Genomic DNA, 27,806 nt, shown 5'->3' on the forward strand with positions numbered 1-27,806 from the left:
TTTCTCACATTAATAAACAAGTTTATTAATCCTTGCCATTATTTTTTGTTTGTTTTTCAATAAGATGACATTAAATACAGAAGGCACTTACAAAAAACAGTTCAATTATAGACATGTTATTATATAAACATTAACTTATCAATGACTTTTTTTAAAAACGTACAGATTGATGAAGGACCAGAGATGACGGCACCCTTTGCCTTTTTACAGTACATCTCATATAAGTGGTCAAATCTACCGCGCAATACAGTAAAAACAGTATTAATCGTTATAATTGTTAATGCCCCTATTATGCTTTTACATGTATAACTTAATCTAAAAAACTTAAAATATAGAAAGCATAAAACATGTTGTTTATTTTTTTATCACTAGTCAGTGGTTCATTTGTCATTTTTACATGTTAGGCTTTATGGTTTCTTTGTGCAAGCCCTGGTACATCTCTGTAAGACGAGTGGCCTCTCTCTGTCCTGACAGCAATGCACCATGGGTAGTGGAATAGTATTTCCGGTGGGTGGCTTCCCCAGCGAATAACACCTGTAGAGGCTGAGAGGGTAAAGAGGAAAGGAAGGGTGAGGAGAGAGGTTGGAAAAAAAGGAGAGGATAGAGAAGAGATATGATATAGAGAAGAATAGAATAGGGAAGGAGATAGGTGGATAGAGGAGAGGGCAGAGATAGAGATGATGAGCGGCGAGAGAATAAAAGACAAGATCTAAACAAACCAGTGAATGTCCGTCATGACCCAACATATGGCATTACTGCCTCCGGGCCATGGGCTGCATCCCAAATGGCCCCCTATACTCTACATAGCACACTGCCTTTGGCTAGAGCTCTATGGTCCCTGGGCAAAATTAGTGCACTATATAGGGAATAGTGAACCATTTAGACGCAGCCACGGGGAGCTATTTTAGGCTCTAGACAGAGTGTATCTGTCTATATGTAATAAGGCTGCTTGTGACGATCTGTCGCTCTTTTGACGGTAGGGTGGATTTCTCAAAGGTCACACTGGTCATTTAGCAGTCTTTAAGTGGCCACACACACAGTAGACACGCGCACACTCTAAGATAAGGACACATGCATCAAGTTTCAGGGGCTACGCTGCTGGCCAACACCCATGATTCATAATCGATCCAACACGGACTGTCATGTCCCTTGCTGCCTTATTAGGTGACATAGTGATGACACAGGCACTTTGACAACATGCTACGAGTTCCTCTGGTGGCTGTAAACAAGCGTCACGCCTCCAAAGACCAATGAAAGTTTTAAAACGTCTCGCTACGGTGTGCCCTAATTAACCCGACGCTGATATACACGATATCCAGTCTGGGTTCAAATACATACATATTTAACTATGTGTTATTTAAAATACTTATTTTTTGTTAGAGTATTTTTCAAATAATGTGGCCAAATCAACTTCTTCTATTTGAAGTATTTTTAAGTATTTTCAAACGACTTCTTATAAAATATAGCCCTAGGACCAAACAGACCTGGGTTCAAATGCATGGAGTATTTAAAATGGAAAGAAACGTCCTCTCACTATCAACTGCATTTATTTGCAGCAAACTTAACATGTGTAAATATTTGTATGAACAACACAAGATTCAACAACTGAGACGTCAACTGAACAAGTTCCACAGACATGGGGGGTCAAAATCAAAAGTAACAGTCAAGTACTGCAGTGAGTCTCCTCCTCATGGACTGCACCAGATTTGCCAGTTCTTGCTGTGAGATGTTACCTCACTCTTCCACCAAGGCACCTGCAAGTTCCCGGACATTTCTGGGGGTGGCCCTAGCCCTCACCCTCCGATCCAACAGGTCCCAGACATGCTCAATGGGATTGAGATCCGGGCTCTTCGCTGGCCATGGCAGAACACTGACATTCCTGTCTTGCAGGAAGTCACACACAGAATGAGAAGTATGGCTGGTGGCATTGTCATGCTGGAGGGTCATGTCAGGATGAGCCTGCAGGAAGGGTACCACATGAGGGAGGAGGATGTCTTCCCTGTAAACGCACAGCGTTGAGATTGCCTGCAATGACAACAAGCTCAGTCCGATGGTGCTGTGACACACCGCCCTAGACCATGACGCGCCCTCCAAATCAATGTACAGGCCTCGGTGTAACGCTCATTCCTTCGACGATAAATGCAAATTCGGCCATCACCCCTGGTGAGACAAAACCGCAACTCATCAGTGAAGACCACTTTTTGCCAGTCCTGTCTGTTCCAGTGACGGTGGGTTTGTGCCCATAGGCGACGTTGTTGCCAGTGATGTCTGGTGAGGACCTGCCTTACAACAGGCCTACAAGCCCTCAGTCCAGCATCTCTCAGCCTATTGCGAATAGTCAGCACCGATGGAGGGATTGTGCGTTCCTGGTGTAACTCTGGCAGTTGTTGTTGCCATCCTGTACCTGTCCCGCAGGTGTGATGGTCGGATGTACTGATCCCGTGCAGGTGTTGTCACACGTGGTCTGCCACTGCGAGGACGATCAGCTGTCCTTCCTGCCTCCCTGTAGCGCTGTCTTAGGCGTCTCACAGTACGGACATTGCAATTTATTGCCCTGGCCAGATCGGCAGTCCTCACGCCTCCTTGCAGCATGACTAAGGCACGTTCGCACAGATGAGCAGGGACCCTGTGCATCTTTATTCTGGTGTTTTTCAGAGTCAGTAGAAAGGACTCTTTAGTGTCGTAAGTTTTCATAACAGTGACCTTAATTGCCTACCGTCTGTAAGCTGTTGGTGTCAGAACGACCATTCCACAAGTGCATGTTCATTAATTGTTTATGGGTCATTGAACAAGCATAGGAAACTGTGTTTAAACCCTTTACAATTAAGTTATTTGGATTTTTACAAATCATCTTTGAAAGACAGGGTCCTGAAAAAGGGACATTTTTTTTTTTTTTGCAGAGTTTAGTATTTTCAAATACAAGCCAATACTTTCCAAGTGTACTTCTAGATGCATTCCAAAATACTTACTTTGAAATGTCTTGAAAAATAATTGAAATACCCTAAATAGTATTTGAACCCAAGTCTGCATCCAGATCCAGATGCAGTTCTTACCGGAGCCTTGGTGCTCTTGGTGTAAGGCAAGGGCATGGCTAGCTTCTCCACGTCACCCCCACTGGAGCCCACCCGGGTGAAGGAGTAGGAGCCCCGGATGTAAGGGTTACTGCCCCACGACGAGCGCAGGATCCGCCTTGGCTTCGGAATGTTGGGGTTCCCTGAAGGAGGGAGAGAAAAGAACGGTGAGGTGGATGGTGAGGACGGTCAGTCCAATATAAACCCTTTGGATGGACACGGAAACATCAAGATCCACACACACCAACACTCTCTCTCTGTCTCTCTCTCTCTCTCACACACACACACAGGCATGCGCGCGCACACACACACCCTCTCTTACAACTCTTCCGCAGGTGGAAATAAGCCATTGAAAACTTCCTAAGGTTATGGCGATGCATGGTGAGTGATCCTCTACCAATCTCCCATAGGTGATCCTCCAACACATCCAATCCAACCTCCTGTATCGGTAATAAGCTACGGTCCCTCTCAGAGGCCATACACACTCACACACTCTAGTCTGTCTGATGAATGTGCTTCGTAGGGGGATTAAACCGAAACTGACCTACATCAGGGGAGTGTGTCAGTGTGTGGGTAAATGAGTTCCCGTGAGTGTGTCCTTCCTATGGAAGTAAACAAAGAGTTTTGCTCAGAGCGGAAGGCGGGGTTTAGGGTTTACTGTGTCTGTTGGTTTGGCTGCATAGGGAGGAGTAACTGCAGTGAGGTGTGTATGTGTTTGTGTGTGTCCAGGAAAGCCTCTGACGTCATCATTAAGTGATGGTAACAGGGTCGGAGACATATGCTAAGCTTAGACCTGACTCTACTATGACCTGTTTGTCATGCTAACTGGCTTGAGCAGAGGATAACTTAGTCCTTGAAGGAGGACAATTGTCACTTACTGTCTGTCGTAATACCGAGATTTGTCCACCCATGAGATGGAATGCATCCCAAATGGCAACCTACCCTAGTGCATTACTTTTGAGAAAGGCCCATCAGACTCTGATCAAAAGTAGTGGACTCTGTATTTTATGTTAATTCCACACACACACACACACCTTTATCTAAACTATTTATACCAGGACAGCGTTCTTATATCTCTTAACCTATTTTCTCTGTCAATATGAAACAGACTGAAGCTATACAGAGCCACATACAGGGGGCTCTTCTCTATCAATGGTCATTATTTTCTTCCCGGTGTAGGGCATCCCAAGAACGACTGTGTGTGTGTGTGTGTCTTGTCTGCACTATCATTTACAGTGTTTTCCAGGGAGCAGAAACTTAATATGGCCTTAACGTAAGAGAGCAATGATTCCCGTCTCATGTAGAGACCCGGCGAATCGAACAATTGATTTTCTGTCAGGTTCTTTAAAAAAGGCCGGTTAGTCTCGACGAAAGTTACAGCCAATTTCAATTTGCTGTGTTTCTTTTTGTCATCATTACTCTTAAAAGGGGGCTGCTCATGGGTGAAAGACAGAAATTAACAACTTGATAAAGTCGAGCAGCTATGGCATTGACTCACTCACCTCTTCTGTGAGAATACTGGGTCATTCATAAAGTAAGTCTGGGATGCAGACACACAGGCAACTCCTCTACCAACTTGTGTAGGATCAGCATTTCTTCATCTGATCCGTATTCCACCTATAAAGAGCACAGTGACTAAAACTGACCCTGGACCAGTTGTTGCGGGATGCACATGTATTCAACACCTCCACTCTGCCAGACATCTATGTGACTGATTCAGCATCAGCCCCCCAAAAGCCCCTTCTGGGAAAGGCCATAACTCAAGGCTTGGGAATGATGTCACATGATGATGTCATTTCCTGTATCTAATGTATACCTAGAGGCCCACTAAGGCTGAATAAGTGGAATTGCTCTTCAGTGCGTCACCGTGACTCACTGGGAGTACAGTAGTGATGCACCCATTCAGCCCTCAAGGTCACATTGTGCTCGTAACAGTGTGCATGATGTGTGTGAGAGTATTCCTGCCCTATACTGATGAGTTGAAGCACAGAGGTTGATTCATACTCAGTGAGGGAATGCTGATGATGGCCTATCTCAGTGAGTTATTTAGGTCAGTGGTCCCTCACTCCATCAAGAACATATGATTTGATTCATCAACAAGGCCTTTAAGTACCTGAAATCTAGTGTTAGTGCAAGACGTGTACAAAAGCTGCGGGTTCGATTCAGAAAACTCTGATTGTTACTGCATATCACACACACACGATGTCAACTGACCTCTGTCAACGTCACAATGACAAACACACAGACATGCACACTGACCTGTGAAGCGTCGCAGCAGCTTGGTGCAGGTCTCAGCCACCGTCTCGTCATCGCAGCGCTCCATGAGCAGTGCCTCCTGGCCACAGATCCAGCCACTCAGCATGTGGCCGTAGCGCTCGGGCGGGTACAGCACATCAAATGAGCAGATCTTACGGTACCACAGCTCCTCGGGGTAGACCGGCTGCTCCAGCTGCGCCTCGTCCTCCCACACAAACTGGATGCTGTTGCACTCGGGGCTCCAGAAGGGATCGGCGAACTCCAGGAAAATCTTGTCAGTGGTGCTGATGCCGAGCTTCTCGATGGCGAGGACTTTGTCCTCGGGCAGCGAGGGTGAGAAGAGCGCCTCATGGCGGTTCTTGAGGACCCCGAGAGAGGCGGTTACGATCACGTGGTCAGCGGGGAGCGACTCAAGGTCCTCGCACTCTACGCTGATGGGGTACGCGTGACCCGGATTGGGGTTGGGCTCACCATGGCAACGTCGGTCGTCGTTATGGTCACCGTCGTCGTGCCGATTGTTGTTGTCGCCATGGGCGATCTCCTCCTGTCGCTGGCCGGAGTAGTTCCAGTGGACACAGCGGACGGGTTTCCCCAGGCGCATCACGCGGGACGGAATGTCCTGCGCCAAGAGGTCTACGATCTTCATGAAGCCTCCCGGGATAACGTGGTGGGCCCCGGGGATCTCCGTCCACTCACCAAACTCACTCAGCGAGACCTCATCCATGCTGGGGGACGAGCTCTCACAACTCTCCACCTTGGGAACGACACAAACAAACACAGTCAGTTTGACTCAGATCAAATTGAGCTCCTTTATCAGCTGCTCTCACAACTCTCCACCTCTTTCCATCAATCAATCAACTCATCAATCAGTGAATCAGTCAAATGTATTGGAGCTCTTTTTAATATCCAAGCCTAGAAGCCCAGAGAGGAAGCAGCAGAACAGTTGAAAAACGTATTGGATGGAAGAAACCTAAAAAAGATGAACCAGACACTGGCTTTACCGTATAGAAACACAGACAAATAAGTTGGTTCAATAAGTCGGTTCAATTCTGGTCAAATGTATATCCTCCATCTTGGTGTATCTACTTAGTTTCAAATATATACACTGCTCAAAAAAATTAAGGGAACACTTAAACAACACAATGTAACTCCAAGTGTATCACACTTCTGTGAAATCAAACTGTCCACTTAGGAAGCAACACTGATTGACAATACATTTCACATGCTGTTGTGCAAATGGAATAGACAACAGGTGGAAATTATAGGCAATTAGCAAGACACCCCCAATAAAGGAGTGATTGTGCAGGTGGTGACCACAGACCATTTCTCAGTTCCTATGCTTCCTGGCTGATGTTTTGGTCACTTTTGAATGCTGGTGGTGCTTTCACTCTAGTGGTAGCATGAGACGGAGTCTATAACCCACACAAGTGGCTCAGGTAGTGCAGCTCATCCAGGATGGCACATCAATGCGAGCTGTGGCAAGAAGGTTTGCTGTGTCTGTCAGCATAGTGTCCAGAGCATGGAGGCGCTACCAGGAGACAGGCCAGTAAATCAGGAGACGTGGATCAGGAGGCCGTAGGAGGGCAACAACCCAGCAGCAGGACCGCTACCTCCGCCTTTGTGCAAGGAGGAGCAGGAGGAGCACTGCCAGAGCCCTGCAAAATTACCTCCAGCAGGCCACAAGTGTGCATGTGTCTGCTCAAACGGTCAGAAACAGACTCCATGAGGGTTGTAATAGGGCCCGATGTCCACAGGTGGGGGTTGTGCTTACAGCCCAACACCGTGCAGGACGTTTGGCATTTGCCAGAGAATACCAAGATTGGCAAATTCTCCACTGGCGCCCTGTGCTCTTTACAGATGAAAGCAGGTTCACACTGAGCACATGTGACAGACGTGACAGTCTGGAGACGCCGTGGAGAACGTTCTGCTGCCTGCAACATCCTCCAGCATGACCGGTTTGGCAGTTGGTCAGTCATGGTGTGGGGTGGCATTTCTTTGGGGGGCCGCACAGCCCTCCAGCTCGTCAGAGGTAACCTGACTGCCATTAGGTGCCGAGATGAGATCCTCAGACCCCTTGTGAGACCATATGCTGGTGCGGTTGGCCTTGGGTTCCTCCTAATGCAAGACAATGCTAGACCTCATGTGGCTGGAGTGTGTCAGCAGTTCCTGCAAGAGGAAGGCATTGATGCTATGGACTGGCCCACTCGTTCCCCAGACCTGAATCCAATTGAGCACATCTGGGACATCATGTCTCGCTCCATCCACCAACGCCACGTTGCACCACAGACTGTCCAGGAGTTGGCGGATGCTTTAGTCCAGGTCTGGGAGGAGATCCCTCAGGTGACCATCCGCCACCTCATCAGGAGCATGCCCAGGCGTTGTAGGGAGGTCAATATTACATCAAAAGTTGGATCAGCCTGTAGTGTGGTTTTCCACTTTAATTTTGAGTGTGACTCCAACTCCAGACCTCCATGGGTTGATAAATTTGATTTCCATTGATCATTTTTGTGTGATTTTGTTGTCAGCACATTCAACTATATAAAGAAAAAAGTATTTAATAAGAATATTTCATTCATTTAGATCTAGGATGTGTTATTTTAGTGTTCCCTTTATTTTTCTAAGCAGTGTATTTTTTTAAATTTACTCTTTGATTGGCTAAAACTCCTTATTGAATTGAGGCCAAATGAACCTCCTCTATCAAAGTTCTACTTAGTCCAAGTTGAATTACCTATTTATTGGCCATTACGTATTAAACTCTCGTTGGGATATCGTTTTATGGCTCAAGTCTATGAACCCAATAGCTTATTTACCGAACTAGAGAGACAGTAAGGATGTCATCTGCATCGGTGGCTCTGTAGCCTCAACAATAGAGCCTAACGTGTCCCTGAGGAAAAGTTGTAATCATGGCCTTGGCTGCCACTAAAGGAAACTTTTGACATCAGGGGATGCATCTTAAGTGGCACATTATTCCCTAGATATTGCATAGGGTTTTGGTCAAAGATAGTGCACTACATTGGTAATATGGTGCCACTTGGGATATAACCCTAATAATTGAGTACCGGCGGACCAGGAAATTAATTGAATAAATATACAAAAATAATAAGGCTTGCAATCGCTACATTTCCTGAGGAAATTGTTGGATGCCCTGCTGTACCACAGTTAGCTCTAGGTGTAATAAAAAGAGCGTCCATTTTGTTGTCCGCTGTGTTTCTATTTCATTACCAAACTGACCTTTAAGTGATTAACACTAATTTGAATCCAATGGGTCATTAGGTATAATTACAAGGAGCAAGGATCACCGACGGATAGCTAATTAAGCTATTGCTAGCATAAACAAGATAATGTAGCTATAGCTAACAGCAATGACAACATTAGCACTTGGGGATGTAAGTCAGAGTTTTACACTTGATTTCCTGACCTGCTTGTTCAGTTGAGTTCTAAAACATGCCGTAAACTCTTATATTGTGTGAGACTAAACATAGCAGGAGCATCACATGTGCTACTTCAGCCATTGATCAGAGTATAAAGAACTGTTTTGAATCAGAACTGTGAGAGAGGCCATGGAGGTGCACCAATTCTCGGCAGAGATGAGTGATTCAGAATACAGCACTGTAGATTTAATATGGGGAAAAAATAAAGTCATGCCTTCCGTGACGATTTTTACAACTGTTTTTCTTGCAACACAGAGCAAACCTACATACCGAGAAGGAAACCATCATTTTCTCTAATTTATTGGATTTGCATGTTTGTCTAGGCTTACCACTGCATTCCAACCATAAACCAGAGCTCTAGCATCTTTTATTGTCTCTTAGAAGGACCCCCCTCACACACACACTCCCATCCCTACCCACCCTCCACAAACACACACCTTGAGGTACTGCTGGAGCATGGACAGCTTGAGTCTTTTGGTACTCTCCGAGTCGTCGGGGTCCAGCATGATCTTCTTGCGCACCACGTCCCTCGTGAACACCCCAACGCTGTTCTGGCTTTCAGCACACACAGGCTTCCCACTCTGGAAAAACTCCTGAGTCAGCTCGTACACCTAGGGAGGAGAGGGGGGAGAAGAGGAGAGGGGTAGAGGGGATGGCAAGAGGGGAGACAAATGTGAGTTTGATGGTCATGGTGTAAGCACCAGTAATGAATGTGCTGAGGGACTGCATCCCAAATGGCACCCTATTCCCTTTATAGGGCACTACTTTTGACCATGGAAAATAGGGCTCTGGTCAAAAGGGTTTGTTACCAGGGTTTGTCTGGGTGCCAGTCTGTTTTCATTCTGGTTCTACACTGGACAACCCAGAGTTTCATAGACAGGCAGTATTTTGCTACTACCTTATCCAACAGCCAAGCAATCCAAAATAGCATAGAGTGTTCCTGCTACTGTGGCTATAACGGAGTCTGAACATTCAGAATCTACTGGGGTGCTTCTAAAACTTTAAAAGGGGCAATCTGTAAGGTGATCTCTTTGTGATCACGTTGTTTGAATGCCAAATTTGCCCTTTAAAGGGTGCCGCCAGGAGAGGATTTATAACATCATTTAACACCTTGGCATGGCTACATGGGAGGGTGGACCATAGTACATTATTCAACAACAGATCCTTTTTTAATTTATCAACACTTTCTTCCGAGGTCCGTGACTTCTACAGTACAGGATATATAGCAACACGCATGACAGAACTTCTTTATCCAAAGCACACACCTCTTTTAGAAGGAACCGCCCACTCGTTGCACAATAGGGGGAGCATCGTTGTGTAGGTCACACAGTGAAGGGGGTAGCACTATATCCATTGGTATTTACATGGAATTGACTAGGAAATTATGTTTTTTTAATGAATACCTTCTTGGTACTTAGTTCCAACAATTCAACACAATTGGCAATGACCTGGTACCAATTGGTGCCTGTTTTAAAAACAAACAAGTCATTTATAGATTATTACCGTGCACCATTTCACATGTAATTTCTCAGTAAATACCTGGGATGATGCCAAATGGCAGCCTATTCCATATTTAGTGCACTACTTTTGACCCATAGGGCTCTGGTCAGAAGTAGTGCAGTATAGGCAATATGGTGCCATTTGGCATGCAACCCCTAGCCATTTCTGTGCCGTAAAATAAAGTGCAACCGTGAAGGTGTCTTATTTAAATAAGTTAAACAGTGAGCTGAAAAAAAGAGGCAGGAGGGAACTGGAGCTGAGCCGTCAGTCAGTCACGAGACTGGTGATCGCCTGGGGGCCATTCCTAGGGAGTGCCGGGTTACAACAGGTAGACACCACTGGCACTGGGAAATAAGATCTATGGTAGGCTACCGCAAAGTAGCCGAAAGGCGTCCGCCTATTCAATAGCCTGTGGGTATTCTGCCCATGTATGAGGGTGATGGGGGTAGGCTACCACAGAATATCTTTGGTTGATACAGCACCAAAACCTATGTGGCATGAGTGATACCATGTCTTGAAGCCAAAGGCATCCACCTATTCCGTAGCCTGTGCGGTTGATGTGATTTTGCCAAGTTATGAGTGTGTTGTAACCACATATTATTGTGTGCAATAATAATCATAAAAAATTGTGTTTTTCAAGGACGCCTTTCAAGGACCCAAAGTCACGGTTGATACAGTACTGTCACGGATACCCCCCCCCGGTATTGCTGCTCATTCCGTTCACCAGCTCAGGAGGTCTACGTCGCGGCCTTCTAGGCGTCACCGAACTGGATCATTACCACCAAACCCGGACTGTCTTGTCTCATTACGCACACCTGGTTCCCATTCCCCCTGATTAGTATGTGTATATATATTTGTGCCCTGTTCCCCATTGTCCTTGTCAATCATTGTCCTAGGTCCGTTGGTCTTGTGAGCACCTATGCTCGTTTTAAAAAAATGATTATTTAGAGGTTTACACCTCGCTCTTTTGTTTTGGGTAGAGAATTCAAAAACCCTATTACTTAATCATGCACATGTCTCCCCTCCTTATGCAACGTGATAAGAACAAATACATGTGTCATGTTGGGGTGTGGACGTTTAAACGTTAAGTTTAAATAACATTGGGATACTTAACTTTAACTATGAAACAGAAAGCATGTGTTGGAACGTGGTAACAGCTTCTTTTTATAACAACAAAACAAACATTTAGCAGACACTCTTGTCCAGAGCAATTAGGGTTAAGTGTCATGCTCGAGGGCACAGACAGATTTTTCACATCAGGGATTCGAACCAGCAACCTCTCAGTTACTGGCCCAACCTATTAACCGCTAGGCTCCCTGCCACCCTTTACACTTAGATAGTGGCTATCTAGAACCTAAAAGGATTTTTCACCTGTCCCCATATGATAACCCTTTGAAGAACCCTTTTTGGTTCCAGGTAGAACCCTTTTGGGTTCCATGTAGAACCGTTTCCACAGAGGAAAAGGGTTGCCCGTAGAACCAAAAAGGGTGCTCTTATGGGGACAGCTTAAGAACTCTTTTGGAAACTTTTTTTCTAAGAGTGTAGCCTAAACATCCTTATAAGCGCCAAGTGTGCTTAATACATAGTGAAAATCAGCACAAAAGCAATAAATGGCATTATAATGAGTAAGCGCCGATATGACAATAGTAAAAAAAATAGTCAATTATTGTCAGGTCTTGCTTACATGGTGTGTGTCTTAACGCAATTGCATCAGTTGGAGCATGTCCATGTCACATAAACAACAAAGCTGGTGAGCGAGTTACTGATGTTGTTTTTTGCTTGAGGGCTTGCTCTCTCAGTGATGACATTTTGTGCTGATAATAGTCCCGTGGCATTATCACCGACTTGTTCTATCCAAACCGTGCTGTCCCTTCCTCTCTCCGGTCTCACCGTTTCATTTGGTGGTGGCTCGGACACCTGCTCAGTGCGCACCGTTCAAGCTTTTTTTGTGCTTAGGCAACTCAGATGGTGGAAAGAAATGAATCATGACATCTCTGATGATTATTCTTCTGATTCCGAGCCTCAGCCTGAACATACTGTACACCGCCGAGGCCTAAGCACAAAAAAAACTAGAACGGTGAGCACTGAGCAGGTGTCCGAGCAACCACCAAATGAAACAGTGTGGATATATAGAAACAAAGTGGCGCCAACAGAGAGGGGCGCCTCGCTTCTAGTCCTTAGGATACTTCGCAGTATATTGGTTTTTTATGTATTATTTCTTACATTGTTTGCCCAGAAAATCTTAAGTGTTATTGAACAATTACATATCAGAGCAGCGTCAACTTACCAGCACTTCGACCAGGAATATGACTTTCCCGAAGTGGATCCTTTGTCCGAACTACTTAAGGCATTTGACCTAATTCCAGAGGCTGACCCAAAACAATGCCACCAGAGAAGAGGTAGGCGGAGCGGTCTTCTGGTCAAACTTCGAAGACGCGCAGACCATATTACTCACTAATGTCCAGTCTCTAGATAACAAGGTAGATGAATTTAGGGCAAGGGTTGCTATCCAGAGAGACATCAGGTATTGTACCATACTCTCTCGTGATATGCTGTCTGAGTCGATACAGCCACCAGGATTCTTTGTACGTCGCGCCAACAGGAATAAACATATCTCAGGGAAGAAGGGTGGGGTTGTATGTTTCATGATTAACGACTCATGGTGTCATTTTTAAAAATGTAACTAGGCAAGTCAGTTAAGAACAAATTCTTATTGACAAAGAAGGCCTACCCCGGCCAAACGTGGACGACGCTGGGCCAAATGTGCCCCGCCCTATGGGACTCCCAATCACAGCCGGATGTGACTCAGCCTGGAATCAAACCAGGGACTGTAGCGATGCCTCTTGCACTGAGATGCAGTGCCTTAGACCGCTGCACCACTCGGGAGCCCCCTAAACATACAGGAATTCAAGTCCTTTTGTTCACCTGACCTAGAATTCATCAATCAAATGCCGACCATATTATCTCCCAAGAGAATACTCCTCGGTTATTGTGACAGCCGTGTATATCCCCCCTCAAGCCGATACTACGACGGCTCTCAAGGAACTTCTCTGGACTTTATGCAAACTGGAAACCATATATCCCGAAGCTGCATTTATTGTAGCTGGGGATTGTAACAAAGCAAATTTGAGAACAAGGCTACCAAATTATATCAGCATATTGACTGTAGTACGCGTGCTGGCAAAACTATGGATCACTGCTACTCTAACTTCAGCAATGCATACAAGGCCCTCCCAATTCCCTCCTTTTAGCAAATATGACCACGACTCCATTTTGCTCCTCCCTTCCTATAGACAGAAACTCAAACAGGATGTGCCCGTGTTAAGAACTATTCAACACTGGTCTGACCAATCGGAATCCATGCTTCAAGATTGTTTTGATCACGCAGACTTGGACATGTTCCGGGTAGCCTTACAGAATAATATTGACGTATACGCTGATTCAGTGAGTGAGTTTATAAGGAAGTGCATAGGAGATGTTGTACCGACTGTGACTATTAAAACCTACCTTAACCAGAAACCATGGATAGTGTGCGCAAAACTGAAAGCACGAACCACCGCATTTAACCATGGAAAAGTGACTGGGATTATGGCCAAATACAAATAGTGTAGTTATTCCCTCCGCAAGGCAATCAAACACGTGAAATATCAGTATAGAGACAAAGTAGAGTCGCAATTCAACGGCTCAGACACGAGACGTATGTGGCAGGGTCTACAGACAATCACGGACTACAAAAAGAAAACCAGCCACGTCACGGACTCCGACGTCTTGCTTCCAGACAAACTAAACACCTTCCTTGCCCGCTTTGAGGATAATACAGTGCCACCGACGCAGCCCGTGGGCTCTCCTTCTCCTTGGCCAACGTGAGTAAGACATTTAAACGTGTTAACCCTCGTAATGTTGCCGGCCCAGACGGCATCCCTAGCCATGTCCTCAGAGCATGCACAGACCAGCTGGCTGCTGTGTTTACAGACATATTCAATCTCTCCCAATCCCAGTCTGCTGTCCACACATGCTTCCAGATGGCCACCATTGTTCCTGTACCCAAGAAAGCAAAGGTAACTGAACTAAATGACTACCATCCCGTAGCACTCACTTCCGTCATCATGAAGTGCTTTGACAGGCTAGTCAAGGATCAGATCACCTCCACCTTATCTGTCACCCTTGAACCACTTCAATTTGTTTACCGCCCCAAAAGGTCCACAGACAATGCAATTGCTATCAAAAGGCCCTATCCCATCTGGACAAGAGGAATACATTTACATTTTACATTTAAGTCATTTAGCAGACGCTCTTATCCAGAGCGACTTACAAATTGGTGCATACACCTTATGAATACCTATGTAAGAATGCTGTTCATTGACTATAGCTCATCATTCAACACCATAGTACCTTTCAAGCTCATCATTAAGCTTGAGGCCCTGGATCTCAACCCCACGCTGTGCAATTGGGTCCTGGACTTTCTGATGTGCCGTCAACCTCAGGAGGCTAAAGAAATGTTGTCACCTAAAACATTCACAAATTGAAAGCATCCTGCCGCCTGGTACGGCAACTGCACAGCCCACAACCGCAAGGCTCTCCAGAGGGTGGTGCGGTCTACACAATGCATCGCCGGAGACAAACTAACAGGACACCTACAGCACCCAATGTCACAGGAAGGACAAAATGATAATCAAGGACAACAACCACCCGAACAATGCCTGTTCACCACGCTATCATCCAGAAGACGAGATCAGTACAGGTACATCAAAACTGGGACCGAAAGAATGAAAAACAGCTTCTATCTCAAGGCCACTGTTAAACATCCATCACTAACACAGAGAGGCTGCTGCCTACAGACAGACCTGAAATCATTGGCTACTTTAATAAATAGATCACTAGTCACTTTAATAATGCCACTTTAATTTAATAATGTTTACATATCTTGCATTACTCATCATGTATTTTATACCATATATTGCATCTTGCCTATGCCGCTCTGTCATTGTTCATCCATATATGTATTCCTTTACTTACAGTAAAGATTTGTACTTTTTTTGTGTGATTAGGTAATATTAGGTAGTTTGTGTGTATTTGTGTGTATTACGTAGTTGTGGAATTGTTAGATTACATGTTAGATATTGCTGCACTGTCGGAACTAGAAGCACAAGCATTTCGCTACACTCGCAATAACATCTGCTAACCATGTGTATGTGACCAATACAATTTGATTTGATTTCGACTTATATAGGAAAAGGCAAGGACAGAGGGGGGCATGCCTTTAAAAATAATATGTATATTTTTGTTTATTGTTCAAATGACTGCTTTAGCTGTCCCAGGGTGAAGTTCACATTCTTTTCCCATGGAATCAGAACGTTTATGTTTATCATTTCTGCACTGAGTTGCATTGCAGCCACAAAGGTCATGTGATAATATGACATGATATTCCATTCCATAACCTTATCATCTTGTCTTACCTCCCTGGTGGAAATGTTTCACACACAAAGACCAGGCTCCTGTTCATTAGGCACCAAAACGGAAGAAAACAGACTGAAACGGGGAGGGACGACCCAAAAAGTGCAATTTTAAATTCCTTTGCAAAACTTGAAAACCTCTTTCTGTTGCATGCCCTAATGACCCCGACCCAGGATGCAGCACACCTTTGTTGACAATATAAAACAGCCTCCGGTTGAAATGGGATCCTCAAGAAACACATTTTCAAAGACTAAATAAAACGTACAGCTATTTCTTGTCCGTTGCCTCACAATCACGAAACACTAGACCTAAACCACCAGGATGTCTACGTACCTCACATCGTCATGCAAAACAAGTCAGCCTTGTTATGCTAATCCTACAGCTTAGTTAATTATGCTGATTTCCAGGTGGATTAGCGTAGTTGTAATGATACATGGTGGGGATAACCGTTTCCTGCTACTGTAAGGATGCACGTTAGGGGGGGGGGGGTTAGCCTATTTTTATTTTTATTTTATTTTTTTGCCTTTATTTAACCAGGCAAGTCAGTTAAGAACAAATTCTTATTTTCAATAACAGCCTAGGAACAGTGGGTTAACTGCCTGTTCAGGGGCAGAACGACAGATTTGTACCTTGTCGGCTCGGGGGTTTGAACTTGCAACCTTCCGGTTACTAGTCCAACGCACTAGGCTACCCTGCCGCATAGCGATGCTCTGTTGTGTCGATGCTGCTGCAGCACAGAGGTATGCAGACTGACACGCAAGCAATCAGGAGAAAAGCATGGATCACACTGTATGTTACAGCTCCCTAATTATTACCAACCATGGTTTTAGTATGAAGATATGTAGAAACGGCTTCCAGTAGGACTCCTCAATCACGCTTGTAGGCGATGCCTTGGAGACGTTGGCTAGCTAAGCTCGTCTCACGCCGAACTGTGCATGCGCAGGCCGTCTAAATCAAAAAGGCACTCCTTGGACACGAAGTCATTTGGAACACTTTCACCATGTTGTAGTCATAGCAAGTTCAGTTACTTATCGGCTCGAATCGAAGACGTGCTTTTAGATTTCAAGAAAATCAACAGCTGAAAAAGGAAGAATTTTCCCACTTCTCTCATTAACTTCTCAAATTAACTTCTCGGAAGTCTCGCAATGTTGCGCCTCTGGGTTTGGAAACTCTGCGTTATTACCGTGTATTATTCCTGTTCGTACAGTGTGTTCTTAAAGGAACGGGTGCTGCTGTGGAGAATGCTGTGTGAAGGTGAATAGAGAAAGTGCTTCTGTGTTCAAGTGCCTTGAAATGGTTCCAGTTCCGTAAGCATTCCCGGACATCCGACGTCACCACAAGCTTGATACACCGCTTTCTGGCCCACCCAATGTGAATCCTTTAAGAACTGACTGGCATGTGTTCTTTATTGGCAACTTCGCTGCTTGCAACACTTATGGAACAGAACTATTGCGAGATTTACTCAGGAACACAGACAAAGGGAAGTGTGTCGAAAGCGTCCCCCTTTGCTCTGCACCGTGTCGAATTGCACAGATCTGAATGGTAGTGGGGGGGGGGGAGCCAATGGTGTGTGACTAACACAACGCTCTGAGGTAGCTGAACAGGGAATGACACGCTTCACTGGATCACGGTGAGTTTCCCTGCACACCTGTATTATACACACGCACCTGTATTGAACACACACACGCACCTGTATTATACACACACACGCACCTGTATTATACACATGCACACACACACGCACCTGTATTATACACACACGCACCTGTATTATACACACACAAGCACCTGTATTATACACACACACGCACCTGTATTATACACACACACGCACCTGTATTATACACACACACGCACCTGTATTATACACACACACACGCACCTGTATTATACACACACACGCACCTGTATTATACACACACACTCGCCCTGTATTATACACACACACGCACCTGTATTATATGCACACACACCTGTATTATATGCACACGCACTTATATTATACACACACACCTGTATTATACACACACACACACACCTGTATTATACACACACACACACACACACCCCTGTATTATACACACACACACACCTGTATTATACACACACACCTGAGCATACGTGCCACTGTGTATGTACAGTATCTACATTCAGTCATGGGTGGCTCCCTTCATGTGCACACATCAGTGGTAATCTGGACACACACACACACACACACACACCTCTCTACCCTCACCTCATTGTAGAGGTCACTGAACTCCTCGACCAGGTCCTTGGGGATCCTGGTACCGCTGTTGGTCTGGTAGTGGGCCACGCCGTTCTTGGTGTACAGGCTGATACGGCCCACGCTGTGCTCGCCGTCCGTGGTGTGCTCCAACAGCCCGTTGTCCTCCGCCAGGTGGTACACCGGGTTCCCGTTAGCGCCATGGATCCAGGTGGCGCCGAGCTCCAAAGTCGTTTGTCCTGGAATAGAGAGAGGAGAATAAGATGAAGAAGAATGTGGTCCTCTCTTTAGCTCAGTTGGTAGAGCATGGCATTTGCAATGCTAGGATAGTGGGTTGGATTCCTAGGACCATACATACAAAATGTAAGCTTTGGATAAACGCATCTGCTAAATGGCCTAAAAATATATAATAGACTTAGACTCTGTCCCAATATGAAACAATGTTTTGGCATAGCAAGTAGTGGGGACATTGTGACAGGCCTAGGTTCTGGTCAAAAGTAGTGCAATATATTGGGAATAATGTGTCATATCAGATGCACCTTTGGGGTTACACTTACAAACTTTGTTTACCTCCCCCCAAGAACTTGATTGTTTGTGTCAATTCATTTGGGAATAAGTTGAATGGAATGGAACATGAATTCAGTTAAATAAACAGAGAAATGAGAACAGGAAGTTGTTTTAATGGAATGGAAGTGAAAAGGAAGTGCAATTAGAGGGAGTCAAGTCAAAGACATTTTGAGGATGCCACAACCACCTATTCGAGAGATACTTGTGATTGAAATGACTTCGTAGAGAATGAGGAACAGGGATAAATATAGATATTTTTAAATATTGAATTAAAGCCATGTGTGGCAATGGGAGTAATCTTCTAACTTGTTCAGCTCAAAGGGGATTTCGCAGAACTAACCACACATCCATCCGAGAGATAGAGACAAATTCCCTAATCACATTTCACATTTTTGAATTGTGAAAGCTTAATTGGACTTTGCAAAGCACACATTCTGATCCAGTGTTATTTTGGGAAGGCTTTTAGCATTAGCACTGATAGCGTAGCCCCATAGAGAATAGACGGGGGGTGGCTGTTTGACAGCTGGATGCGGGTGCGGGGGAAACAACCTGATGATTACACACAGACATGTTGAATGTCTCAGTGAGTGAGGTTTGGAGCTTTCAGCTTACAGAAAATGTAAACTATTTTACAAACAAAAAAAAAAGACCCATTGAGTCATAACCCATGAAATTCCAAGGTTGGGTTGAGCATAATTTCCACCGCGTGTTGCTTCCTCACTCACTCTTTGTACTGTAAGGTTCACAGCATCATGTCTTACCGTGCTGAATGCTTTGAACTCTCCCACCGACGCGGTCTGACGCCTCTAGGACTGTGACATCCGTGAAGCCGCTCTCCAGGAGGCTCTTGGTAGCTGCGAGGCCGGCCAAGCCCGCGCCGATCACTACTATTCGAGGCTGTCGACGAGTGCGGAGGTCTCTACTAAGGGGGTCATCAGTGCTGTCTGAAGATATTTCGCAACTTTGCATGCCGTCCAAGCTCCTCTTCTAGGGGGTCTGAGGGGGAAGCAGAAACAGAGAAACCGTTAGTTAAAAACAAGGAGAGCCTTGGGCAGGGGGGTCTAGCGGTGTAAAGCACTGACTGTGGAACCCATACCGCTGCCAGCACGGGTTCGAATGGGACTCCTTGCCCTCTCATTCTTCCTCACTGTCCTGTCCAATAAACATGAACGGAATGGGACCGCATACAAAAAGAAAACACAAAAAAAAAAAGAACAAAGCAAGTCAGTTTCCCTCAGGCAAGATGAGGACAGAAAGTATCTTTTCACACAGGGTAAGATAGCACCCTTGGGTATCGGTGGGTACTCGATGGAGTGTTTTCAGTTCAAAGTAAAGGCCTCCGTACACAGTACTTGACCACAAACCCTCTTTCAGATCAAATACCCATTATGACATCATTCCATTCTGGAAACAGAATTCCATCACGCCTTCCCAAGTACGCATACTTTGAGTGGGAAAGGGGAACGGGTTCATCACATTATTACAACAGGTTTTGATATTTCGTGGCCTAGTGTGGTGTAAGCTGTCTAAGCCACTGTGTCTGGAAAACATACCTACCCTAGACCTGGTTAAAAACACCTCACTGTTACATGGCTAACAAGTAGCTGCGCTGTGTAGTTGGGGCTTATTATATTTAAGCAATAAGGCCCGAGGGGGTGTAGTACATGGCCAATATACCATGGCTAAGGGCTGTTCTTATGCACGACGCAATGTGCCTGTATATTACCCATATACCACAAACCCCTGAGGTGCCTTATTGCTATTGTAAACGGGTTACCAACGCAATTAGAGCAGTAAAAATAAATGTTTTGCCATGCCCGTGGTATACGGTCTTGAACCACTCAGTGTATAATAACGTACAGACAACTGTGTCTGAGGCAACAAACGCAAAAGGGAGCATATTTAAAGCGCATCTCGCTGATCCCATTATACTAATCTAATATTGTCTCGAAACAAAACGCTAAGCGACTCCAAATGAACGAGGCCCATTCGGGTCCTTAATGGACTGTTTTGGGGGCGACAGGGCATTGCAGGGTCGAAACGTTGAGGTGAAATGAAACATGTTTTTCCCTCACAGACTTCCTTCCACCTCTCTCATAGAAGTGGTAGTGTGTGTGTGTGTGTGTGTGTGTGTGTGTATATACGCAAGTGAGCTGAACTGGACCCCCAGCACCTTTGCCAAATGGAAAATAGGCACATTTGACACAAAGCAGGCAGAGGAAGAAAGGACACAGGAGAAGAAGAGAGAGAAAGAAAGAGGGGGGGAATAGGAAAAGCAATGAGAGTCAAAGAGAAAAAAAGTGTCTGTGTGAGAAAGATGAAGAGGAGATGGAGGGACCAGGGAAGAAAATGCATTTATGAAACAGACTAAACAGAGTAGGTCGCTCTGGATAAGAGCGTCTGCTAAATGACTTAAATGTAATGTAATGTAGTAACGTGTTCCATCCCCCCCCCTCATCTTTCAATTATTGCATCCCTGAGAGCACCCCCCCAGAGGTGAGACCATATGCTACCTTCAGTTCCTACACGTGGCGCACTGCACTCCACTCCCCTCTCCCCCAAAAAACCTCCCCGCTCTGTCACCGTGGCAACGCTGCTGCACATGGAAATGCTGCGGCACCATACTGAGAAATGTCTCTGCAATACACACAAGAAAAAGGCCGTTTCTCCGGGAATCGGGGTCAAACGGTCAAACCGGTTCAGTGAATCCGTTACCCCTTCTATTTAGAACTGTAGCTCCGTCTGAAGCATGCTGCCTTCCGAAGCATGCTGCCTTCCCGAAGGTTGCTGTTTCCTGTTTCAAATGACACCATATTGGTACACAAAGTGCAAGAGGACGGAGGCAAAACGACAAACCAATTTGAGTACACTTACTATCACCCAGACCAAAATGTGGATTATAAACTGGGCGGTTTCAGCCTTGAATGCTGATTGGCTGAAAGCTGTGGTATATCAGACCGTATTCAATGGGTATGACAACTTTTTTTTATTGCTTTATTTAGGTTGGTAACCAGTTTATCATAGCAATAAGGGTGTTGCCAATATACCACGGCTGAGGGCTATAACTAGTCACTCCGCGTTGCCATAGTATAATGGCCATATACCACACCCATTCGGGCCTTATTGCTCAATCATATCACATGCAGTGTAGAGACTCTGGGAACTACCCGTCTCTTTACACAATGTGTCATGGGCAATGTGCCATGGGCAAGGCGTCTCTTCGAAGCCGGTTTCAAACTAGCTGTGTGTAATAAGGCTTGAATAGAGTACACAGTGGGTGTGTTTACACAGGCATTTTTTCACCAATTTGTCTTTTGACTAATCAGATCAGCTCTGAAAAAGATCTGATGTGAAAAGATCTGATGTGATTGGTCAAAAGACCAATTAGTGGAAAAATATCAGAATTGGGCTGCCTATGTAAACGCAGCCTAAATATCTCACGAAAGTTAGACACCAACATTACAGGCGCCAACTGCCGTGTGGATCATATTCAAAATGCTGTACAGACTATGGGAACTAATATAGTTCACAGTGTGTCGCAGAAAGGTTAGATACATTTCAAGCACAAGCAGCAGTGATTGCAACACTAGAAGTTCAAAACCTTCTTCCCAGCTGTGTTCACCTTTAACCTCACAGCTGTCTGCATCCCAAGACTGAGAGTGTTAACTTAGTAGTGGGAAATGATCCTCGTAGCGGGCTGAGAAGGAAGAAAAACATGTCTGGACAAGTGCTAGCTGGCTAGACCATTCAATGAGTCTGGGTGTGTCCCAAATTGCACCATATTACCTATATAGTGCACTACGTAGGGAATAGGGTTCCATTTGGGATGTGTCCTCTTTCTGCATCTGTTTCGTAGCACTTTACAAAGGTCAAAAGTAGTGTAATATATAGGGAATAGGGTGTCATTTGGGATGTTCTCTCTGTCTGCATCGATTTCTTCACATTGTATATGTTTACATACATTACTCATCTCATATATATATATACTGTACTCAATACCATCTACCGCATCTTGCCTATGCCGTTCTGTACCATCACTCATTCATAGATCTTTATGTACATATTCTTCATCCCTTTACACTTGTGTGTATAAGGTAGCTGTTGTGGAATTGGTAGGTTCGATTACTCGTTGGTTATTACTGCATTGTCGGAACTAGAAGCACAAGCATTTCGCTACCCTCGCATTAACATCTGCTAACCATGTGTATGTGACAAATAAAAATTAGATTTGATTCATTTGACTGTGATGCCTTACCTGGAATATTCACACGATCCTGAAAAGTGCTGATCATAACTCGATCAACAAAGTTGTGGTATTTGTCACAGATGAAACATTTAATTACAAAAAATGCATAATGCCGTGAAACTACTTATTATGTCAGAATGGATTCTCATTTGGCATAGCAATGGCGGTTTCTACGTATATAGGCCATGTTTAGGAACAGAGGATTAGTCTTGTGGCCTTGAGGCATGGAACAAATAGCCCCAACCGAGCAGCAGGGGGGGGGGGCCTTATCAGCAAGAATTGAGTGGCTACACACACACATACTGTAACATCCCTCTGTTTGAGCAGGCTAAACTAGCTAGCTGTATTAGCTAGCTAAGTAAATGAATCCCGCCCTCCTTCATTTTAGAATAAATGCATTTGTTCAAAACTGTGCTGCTATTGTCTTTCTCTCTCTTTGAGTCAACAACTCACCAAATTGTATGCACTGTAGTACTAGCTGGCTGTAGCATGCTTTCAGTACTAGATGTGTTCTCTGATCCTTTGATTGGGTGGATAACATATCAGTTCATGCTGCAAGAGCTCTGATGGGTTGGAGGATGTCTTCCGGAAGTTGTCATAATTACTGTGTAAGTCTATTGGAGGGTGTGAGAACCATTTTTTAAATTAATTTTACCTTTATTTAACCAGGCAAGTCAGGTAAGAACACATTCTTATTTTCAATGACAGCCTGGGAACAGGGGCAGAACGACAGATTTGTACCTTGTCAGCTCGGGGGTTTGAACTCGCAACCTTCCGGTTACTAGTCCAATGCTCTAACCACTAGGCTACCCTGCCGCACCATGAGCCTCCTAGGTATTCGTATTGAAGTCAATGTACCCAGAGGAGGCCCGAAGCTAGCTGTCCTCCGGCTACAACATGGTGCTAACCTACAGAGTGCTGTTGAGGCTACTGTTGACCTTCATTGCAAAACACTGTTTCAATAAATTATTTGGTGACGTGTATTTAGTTCAGTTTTATCTAAAAAATATACCTTTTTAAATGTTTCACTGTTTTTATGAAATTCTCTGAGGACGGTCTTCCCCTTCCTCCTCTGAGGAGCCTCCACTGGTAAACACACAAACACACACAGAAATATTACTCCCGATAATGACAACATTCATCCATTTCTTTGGGCTAATATGCATCCCCGGGTCACCTCACAACTGAAACGATGGTGGAGTTAAGAGTCAGCTGACTAAGTGCCTGCGGGCTGAGGAAAAATACAAAAGTAAGTTGTTAATGTAATTGAAATGAGAGGTAACGGGGGATGAAATGGACCTCTTGCTAAGTTCAGGCAGACACATGTAAGATAAGACACGAGCACACCGCGGGCCTCCGTGAGGATACAGCGGGGTGTGATGTCTCAGTGACCTTATTGTAAGTCACTGAGACATTTCCTGTTGACCCGGGAGGAGGACAGTGGAGCTCACCCAAGGTCGATAAGGTAAAGGCGTCCGCACGCTTCCCAGCCAAAACAGTCCAGAAGAGAGTTTGTGCATATACTATGATGACATTGTGACAGTTTTTTTTCATTCGTTTTTGACATCGGTGAAGGTTTTTTTGACTTCCAGCCGAAGTTTGGAGCTGAAGTCTACGCCCCGTTCGTCGGTGATTGGTCAACAGTAGGGATTCTTCAATAAAGTCTTTGTTGTCATTCAACGATAAACGACTCATTTTCATGCACATCTTTTCATTGATAACTACAGCATCAAACGTCTTAGCTAGATTAACAATTGGGCCACTAAGATCTCCTCTTGGTACTAGGGGGCAGTATTTTCATTTTTTGGAGAAAAACAACAACATTTTACACGGGATATTTTGTCAGGAAAAGATGCTAGAATATGCATATAATTGACAGCTTTGGATAGAAAACACTCTAACGTTTCCAAAACTGTAAAGATATTGTCTGTGAGTATAACAGAACTGATGTTGCAGGCGAAAGCCTGAGAAAAATCCAATCCGGAAGTGCCCCAGGTTTTGAAAGCGCTGCGTTCCAATGACTTCCTATTCAGCTGTGAATGTACCAACAGTAGCGATGATTACGCTCCCGCATGCGGGTTTGGGAGTCACAAAAGGTTAATTTGGACTATTCTGAGGAAGTCTACACTGGCTAAGACGTCTCAAAATTAACAAACACTACTATTTACGCTTTTTTTTTCTCATTTTATTTTTAGGGCCAAAACCAAAATGTGGAGATCTTTTTTTTGTTATTAGTGCTAAGGCTGAGTTAGGGCTGCCTGTCATCAAGTGAGAGGGAATACGAGATGAAAAAGATGAAGCAAACACATTTCCCCATGTGTTCCTTCCCCCGTCCCCACAACACAAGGTGACACGCCTAGTAGTTCTGCCCCAGTTAACCACCAACAACTACTCCCCCGAGTGCCGTGGACATTGATTAAGGCAACCCCCCAGCGCACAACTTGGGGCCCCGGTCAGAAGTAGTGCACTGTATTGGGAATAGGGTGGGACAAACTGTTAGCGGGCCCTGGATTCCTTCAGTGATTCTGATGACAAAAATCAGAAAGGTAACAGAAAAGCCTGCTCGTGACATATGCCTCTCCAAAGCTGTATTCCTGCATCCACATTTACTTGGGAAGCAATTGGTGATGCGTTTGCAAGCACTACCATAAATCACTGTGTAAAAATGGCATAACACGCAAACTCAGCCTTACTTTCGGAATCACAGGAGAGCAGTGTTGCTATACAGTGAAGCTGCCTACTGTAGTCCTATTACAGTAATACTATGATACTACTATACTTTATTACAAAACAGCTGTAAGATTGTTTAAGATCACAGAATGGGGGTTGCTATTTCACAGGTCACATACAAGCATCTACACACCCACCCACACACACACACACACCTCTCTCTCTCTCTCTCTCTCTCTCTCTTTGGACCTAGACATAGAGCCGCTGTGATTCTATTATCCCTGGCCGGTGAATGCACTCGCCACATGTCACCTCTCCTCTCTCACCCGTCATGCCGCAGCATGCAGATTAATGGGGGGCTGGACCCGGGGTGGGGAACTCTACAGGGTGTGACCTAGAAACGAACAACCATAGCCTACATTTGACTGACGTGGCTCGAGTTTGCTCTTTCCAGGGGCGGGCCAGGGCATAAAACGGACTGTAAGGTTAAAAAAAAATGGTCTGCCTGTCATTTGTTGAGTTGTAAGGTCACCACAACACCCTTTTCCTTCCCAAATACCAGCCTTCCTAAAAATAAAAAAAACACACACCATTCCTCCATCCATCTCATCCTCATCTGCATTTCAGTCCACTCCACAGCTGCTTTCATGCCATACCCGACAACCCTGGAACATCTCTGGTCTGGATCAAACCCCTAGTGTGCCCTACGGTGCTTGCTAGTGTGGCAACATGACATCCCACTTCCTCAAAACCTCAGATATCAAAAAGGACAAGAGCCCTCTAGCCTTAGGGGCCCAGGCCCCGTGCCAGACAGGCCCCAGACATTCGACACCTCTCTCCCAGCTCCGGTGTTCCAGAGCTGGGATGTTAGGACTAGGGGACGGCCTCTGGCTGGCAGTGCTAGAACTGATGCTTGGGTGTCATCCATTCTGGAGCCGTATAAACAGGACTGTGGTGCTCCTAGGACTAGAGTGGCAATGCCAAAGGTAAGCAGCAGTTAAACGGGTACCGCCCTGTCAGGGGAACAGGTTGGAATGCGCTCCTTCACGGCAGTATTCATTAGTGTACACCGTACCAAAACGCTTTGCAACCGAAAACTCAAATGAGTGTTTCGTATTGGACAAATTCAGAGTATTCCCTCTCTATTTTAAACTGTTTTCTGACATTTGGTGCCGAGTGAAGACCCAGGTTGCAATAAACTCATTCACAAGCAAAAAGGGCAGGGACAGGAAGGGAGATTATCAAGTCAGGTGGTGCACAATGGACAGTAGTGACTTTTGAAAAGGTTGAAAACTGAACGGTGAATGTGTGGATATGTGGATACCACCTGACAGCATGGAGTTCAGACAGATCATATTATTTACCTCACGTAATGATAATACTTCACTTGATTTCTAGAACAAGGCTATCACACCTTCAGGCAATGTGCATATGCTGGTAATTATTCATGCATAAACTAGTGGAATTTCACAAGAACCGATGTGGTTATTTTTTTCCCATCTATTTTCTTATTCATTGGGTTACAGATAAGGGGCTGGGATTTAATCAAGTTACAATAGCATTGTAAAACAAGTCAATTGAATGAAATGATATTGCATCCCATTAACATTCTATTCAATTCATAAATAAATGAAGAGGGATAAATACAGGCAAGATAGAGACGGAAAGAGAGAGAAAATGTCACTGAAATAATCTCAAGTTTATTTTGCTGACCACAGAGAAAGTAGCCTTGAGTTCCAGACAGGCTATGCACGGCTGTGTATCTCATCCTCTGCCACGTAATAGTCAATGTGGCAACACAGACCACAGTTGGAAACAAAGAAGAACGACTAGTTATTTTCCCGTGAGATATCCTGATTCCCTGTAACCATTCAACCGGGGAGACATATCGAGTCAAAACGGAATAGAAAATACAATAGAATACTCATTTTTACACAGAATGAAACTTAGGCTATAGCCATAATGCTTTGAAGATCTAACCACATAATTTCACAAAGCGATTTGAATAATGAAATTGCGATCATTTGCGTTAGATTTTATTGGCCTAATACAGCCGCACATAATTCAACATTTGGCATAAATAGACTTTGCCTACAACAAGTACACACCATAGCCTACTGACAGCTGCAGCTCAGCTGTTTACTTCTTTGCTGTCCACAATGTTGATGAATATTACAACCTGCGGCAAATGGCGTTTCGCATGTTTTACCTTCTACGAAACAAGCTTGATTTCAGGAGGCGCTCATTACCTGACTCCGTTAGTCTTCAGTTTTAAAACGTGAGAATTCTCCTCTTTTCCTTTGTGTTTTCCTCGTACCCGGCTCCGCTTTGTATTTATATGGTGCCTAGAAACCAGAAGCAGCCAGTTCCCTGTTGCCGCTGCCCCC

At 44.8% G+C, this 27,806-nt stretch overlaps 1 protein-coding gene across 2 annotated transcripts; it reads right to left on the reverse strand.

Annotated features, from left to right (window-relative positions):
* Window positions 1–27,806, reverse strand: LOC118362919 (spermine oxidase-like). Of its 2 annotated transcripts, none has more exons than XM_052486589.1 (7): window positions 27,669–27,806; window positions 19,265–19,499; window positions 17,949–18,175; window positions 9,196–9,369; window positions 5,331–6,081; window positions 3,054–3,214; window positions 1–543 (listed from the first exon to the last, which is right to left on the reverse strand). In XM_052486589.1, exons 2-7 carry the CDS (start codon window positions 19,470–19,472, stop codon window positions 394–396), a joined length of 1,671 nt encoding a protein of 556 aa, XP_052342549.1. In that variant the 5' UTR covers window positions 19,473–19,499; window positions 27,669–27,806; the 3' UTR covers window positions 1–393. The 2 variants fall into 2 exon arrangements, with proteins under 2 accessions (XP_052342549.1, XP_035599543.2); XM_035743650.2 differs by lacking the exon at window positions 27,669–27,806 and adding an exon at window positions 27,528–27,642.

This window comes from Oncorhynchus keta, chromosome 29 (assembly GCF_023373465.1).
Source record: "Oncorhynchus keta strain PuntledgeMale-10-30-2019 chromosome 29, Oket_V2, whole genome shotgun sequence".
Taxonomy (NCBI): domain Eukaryota; kingdom Metazoa; phylum Chordata; class Actinopteri; order Salmoniformes; family Salmonidae; genus Oncorhynchus; species Oncorhynchus keta.

Coding starts and splice junctions, on each gene's coding strand:
- LOC118362919 (XM_052486589.1), bottom strand. CDS start 19,472: ATGCAAAGTTGCGAAATATCTTCAGACAGCACTGATGACCCCCTTAGT. Junction 9,370..17,948: donor TCAGTGACCTCTACAATGAG/GTGAGGGTAGAG, acceptor TCTCCTCCCTAG/GTGTACGAGCTGACTCAGGA. Junction 3,215..5,330: donor GCTGCTGCGACGCTTCACAG/GTCAGTGTGCAT, acceptor TCCCTCCTTCAG/GGAACCCCAACATTCCGAAG.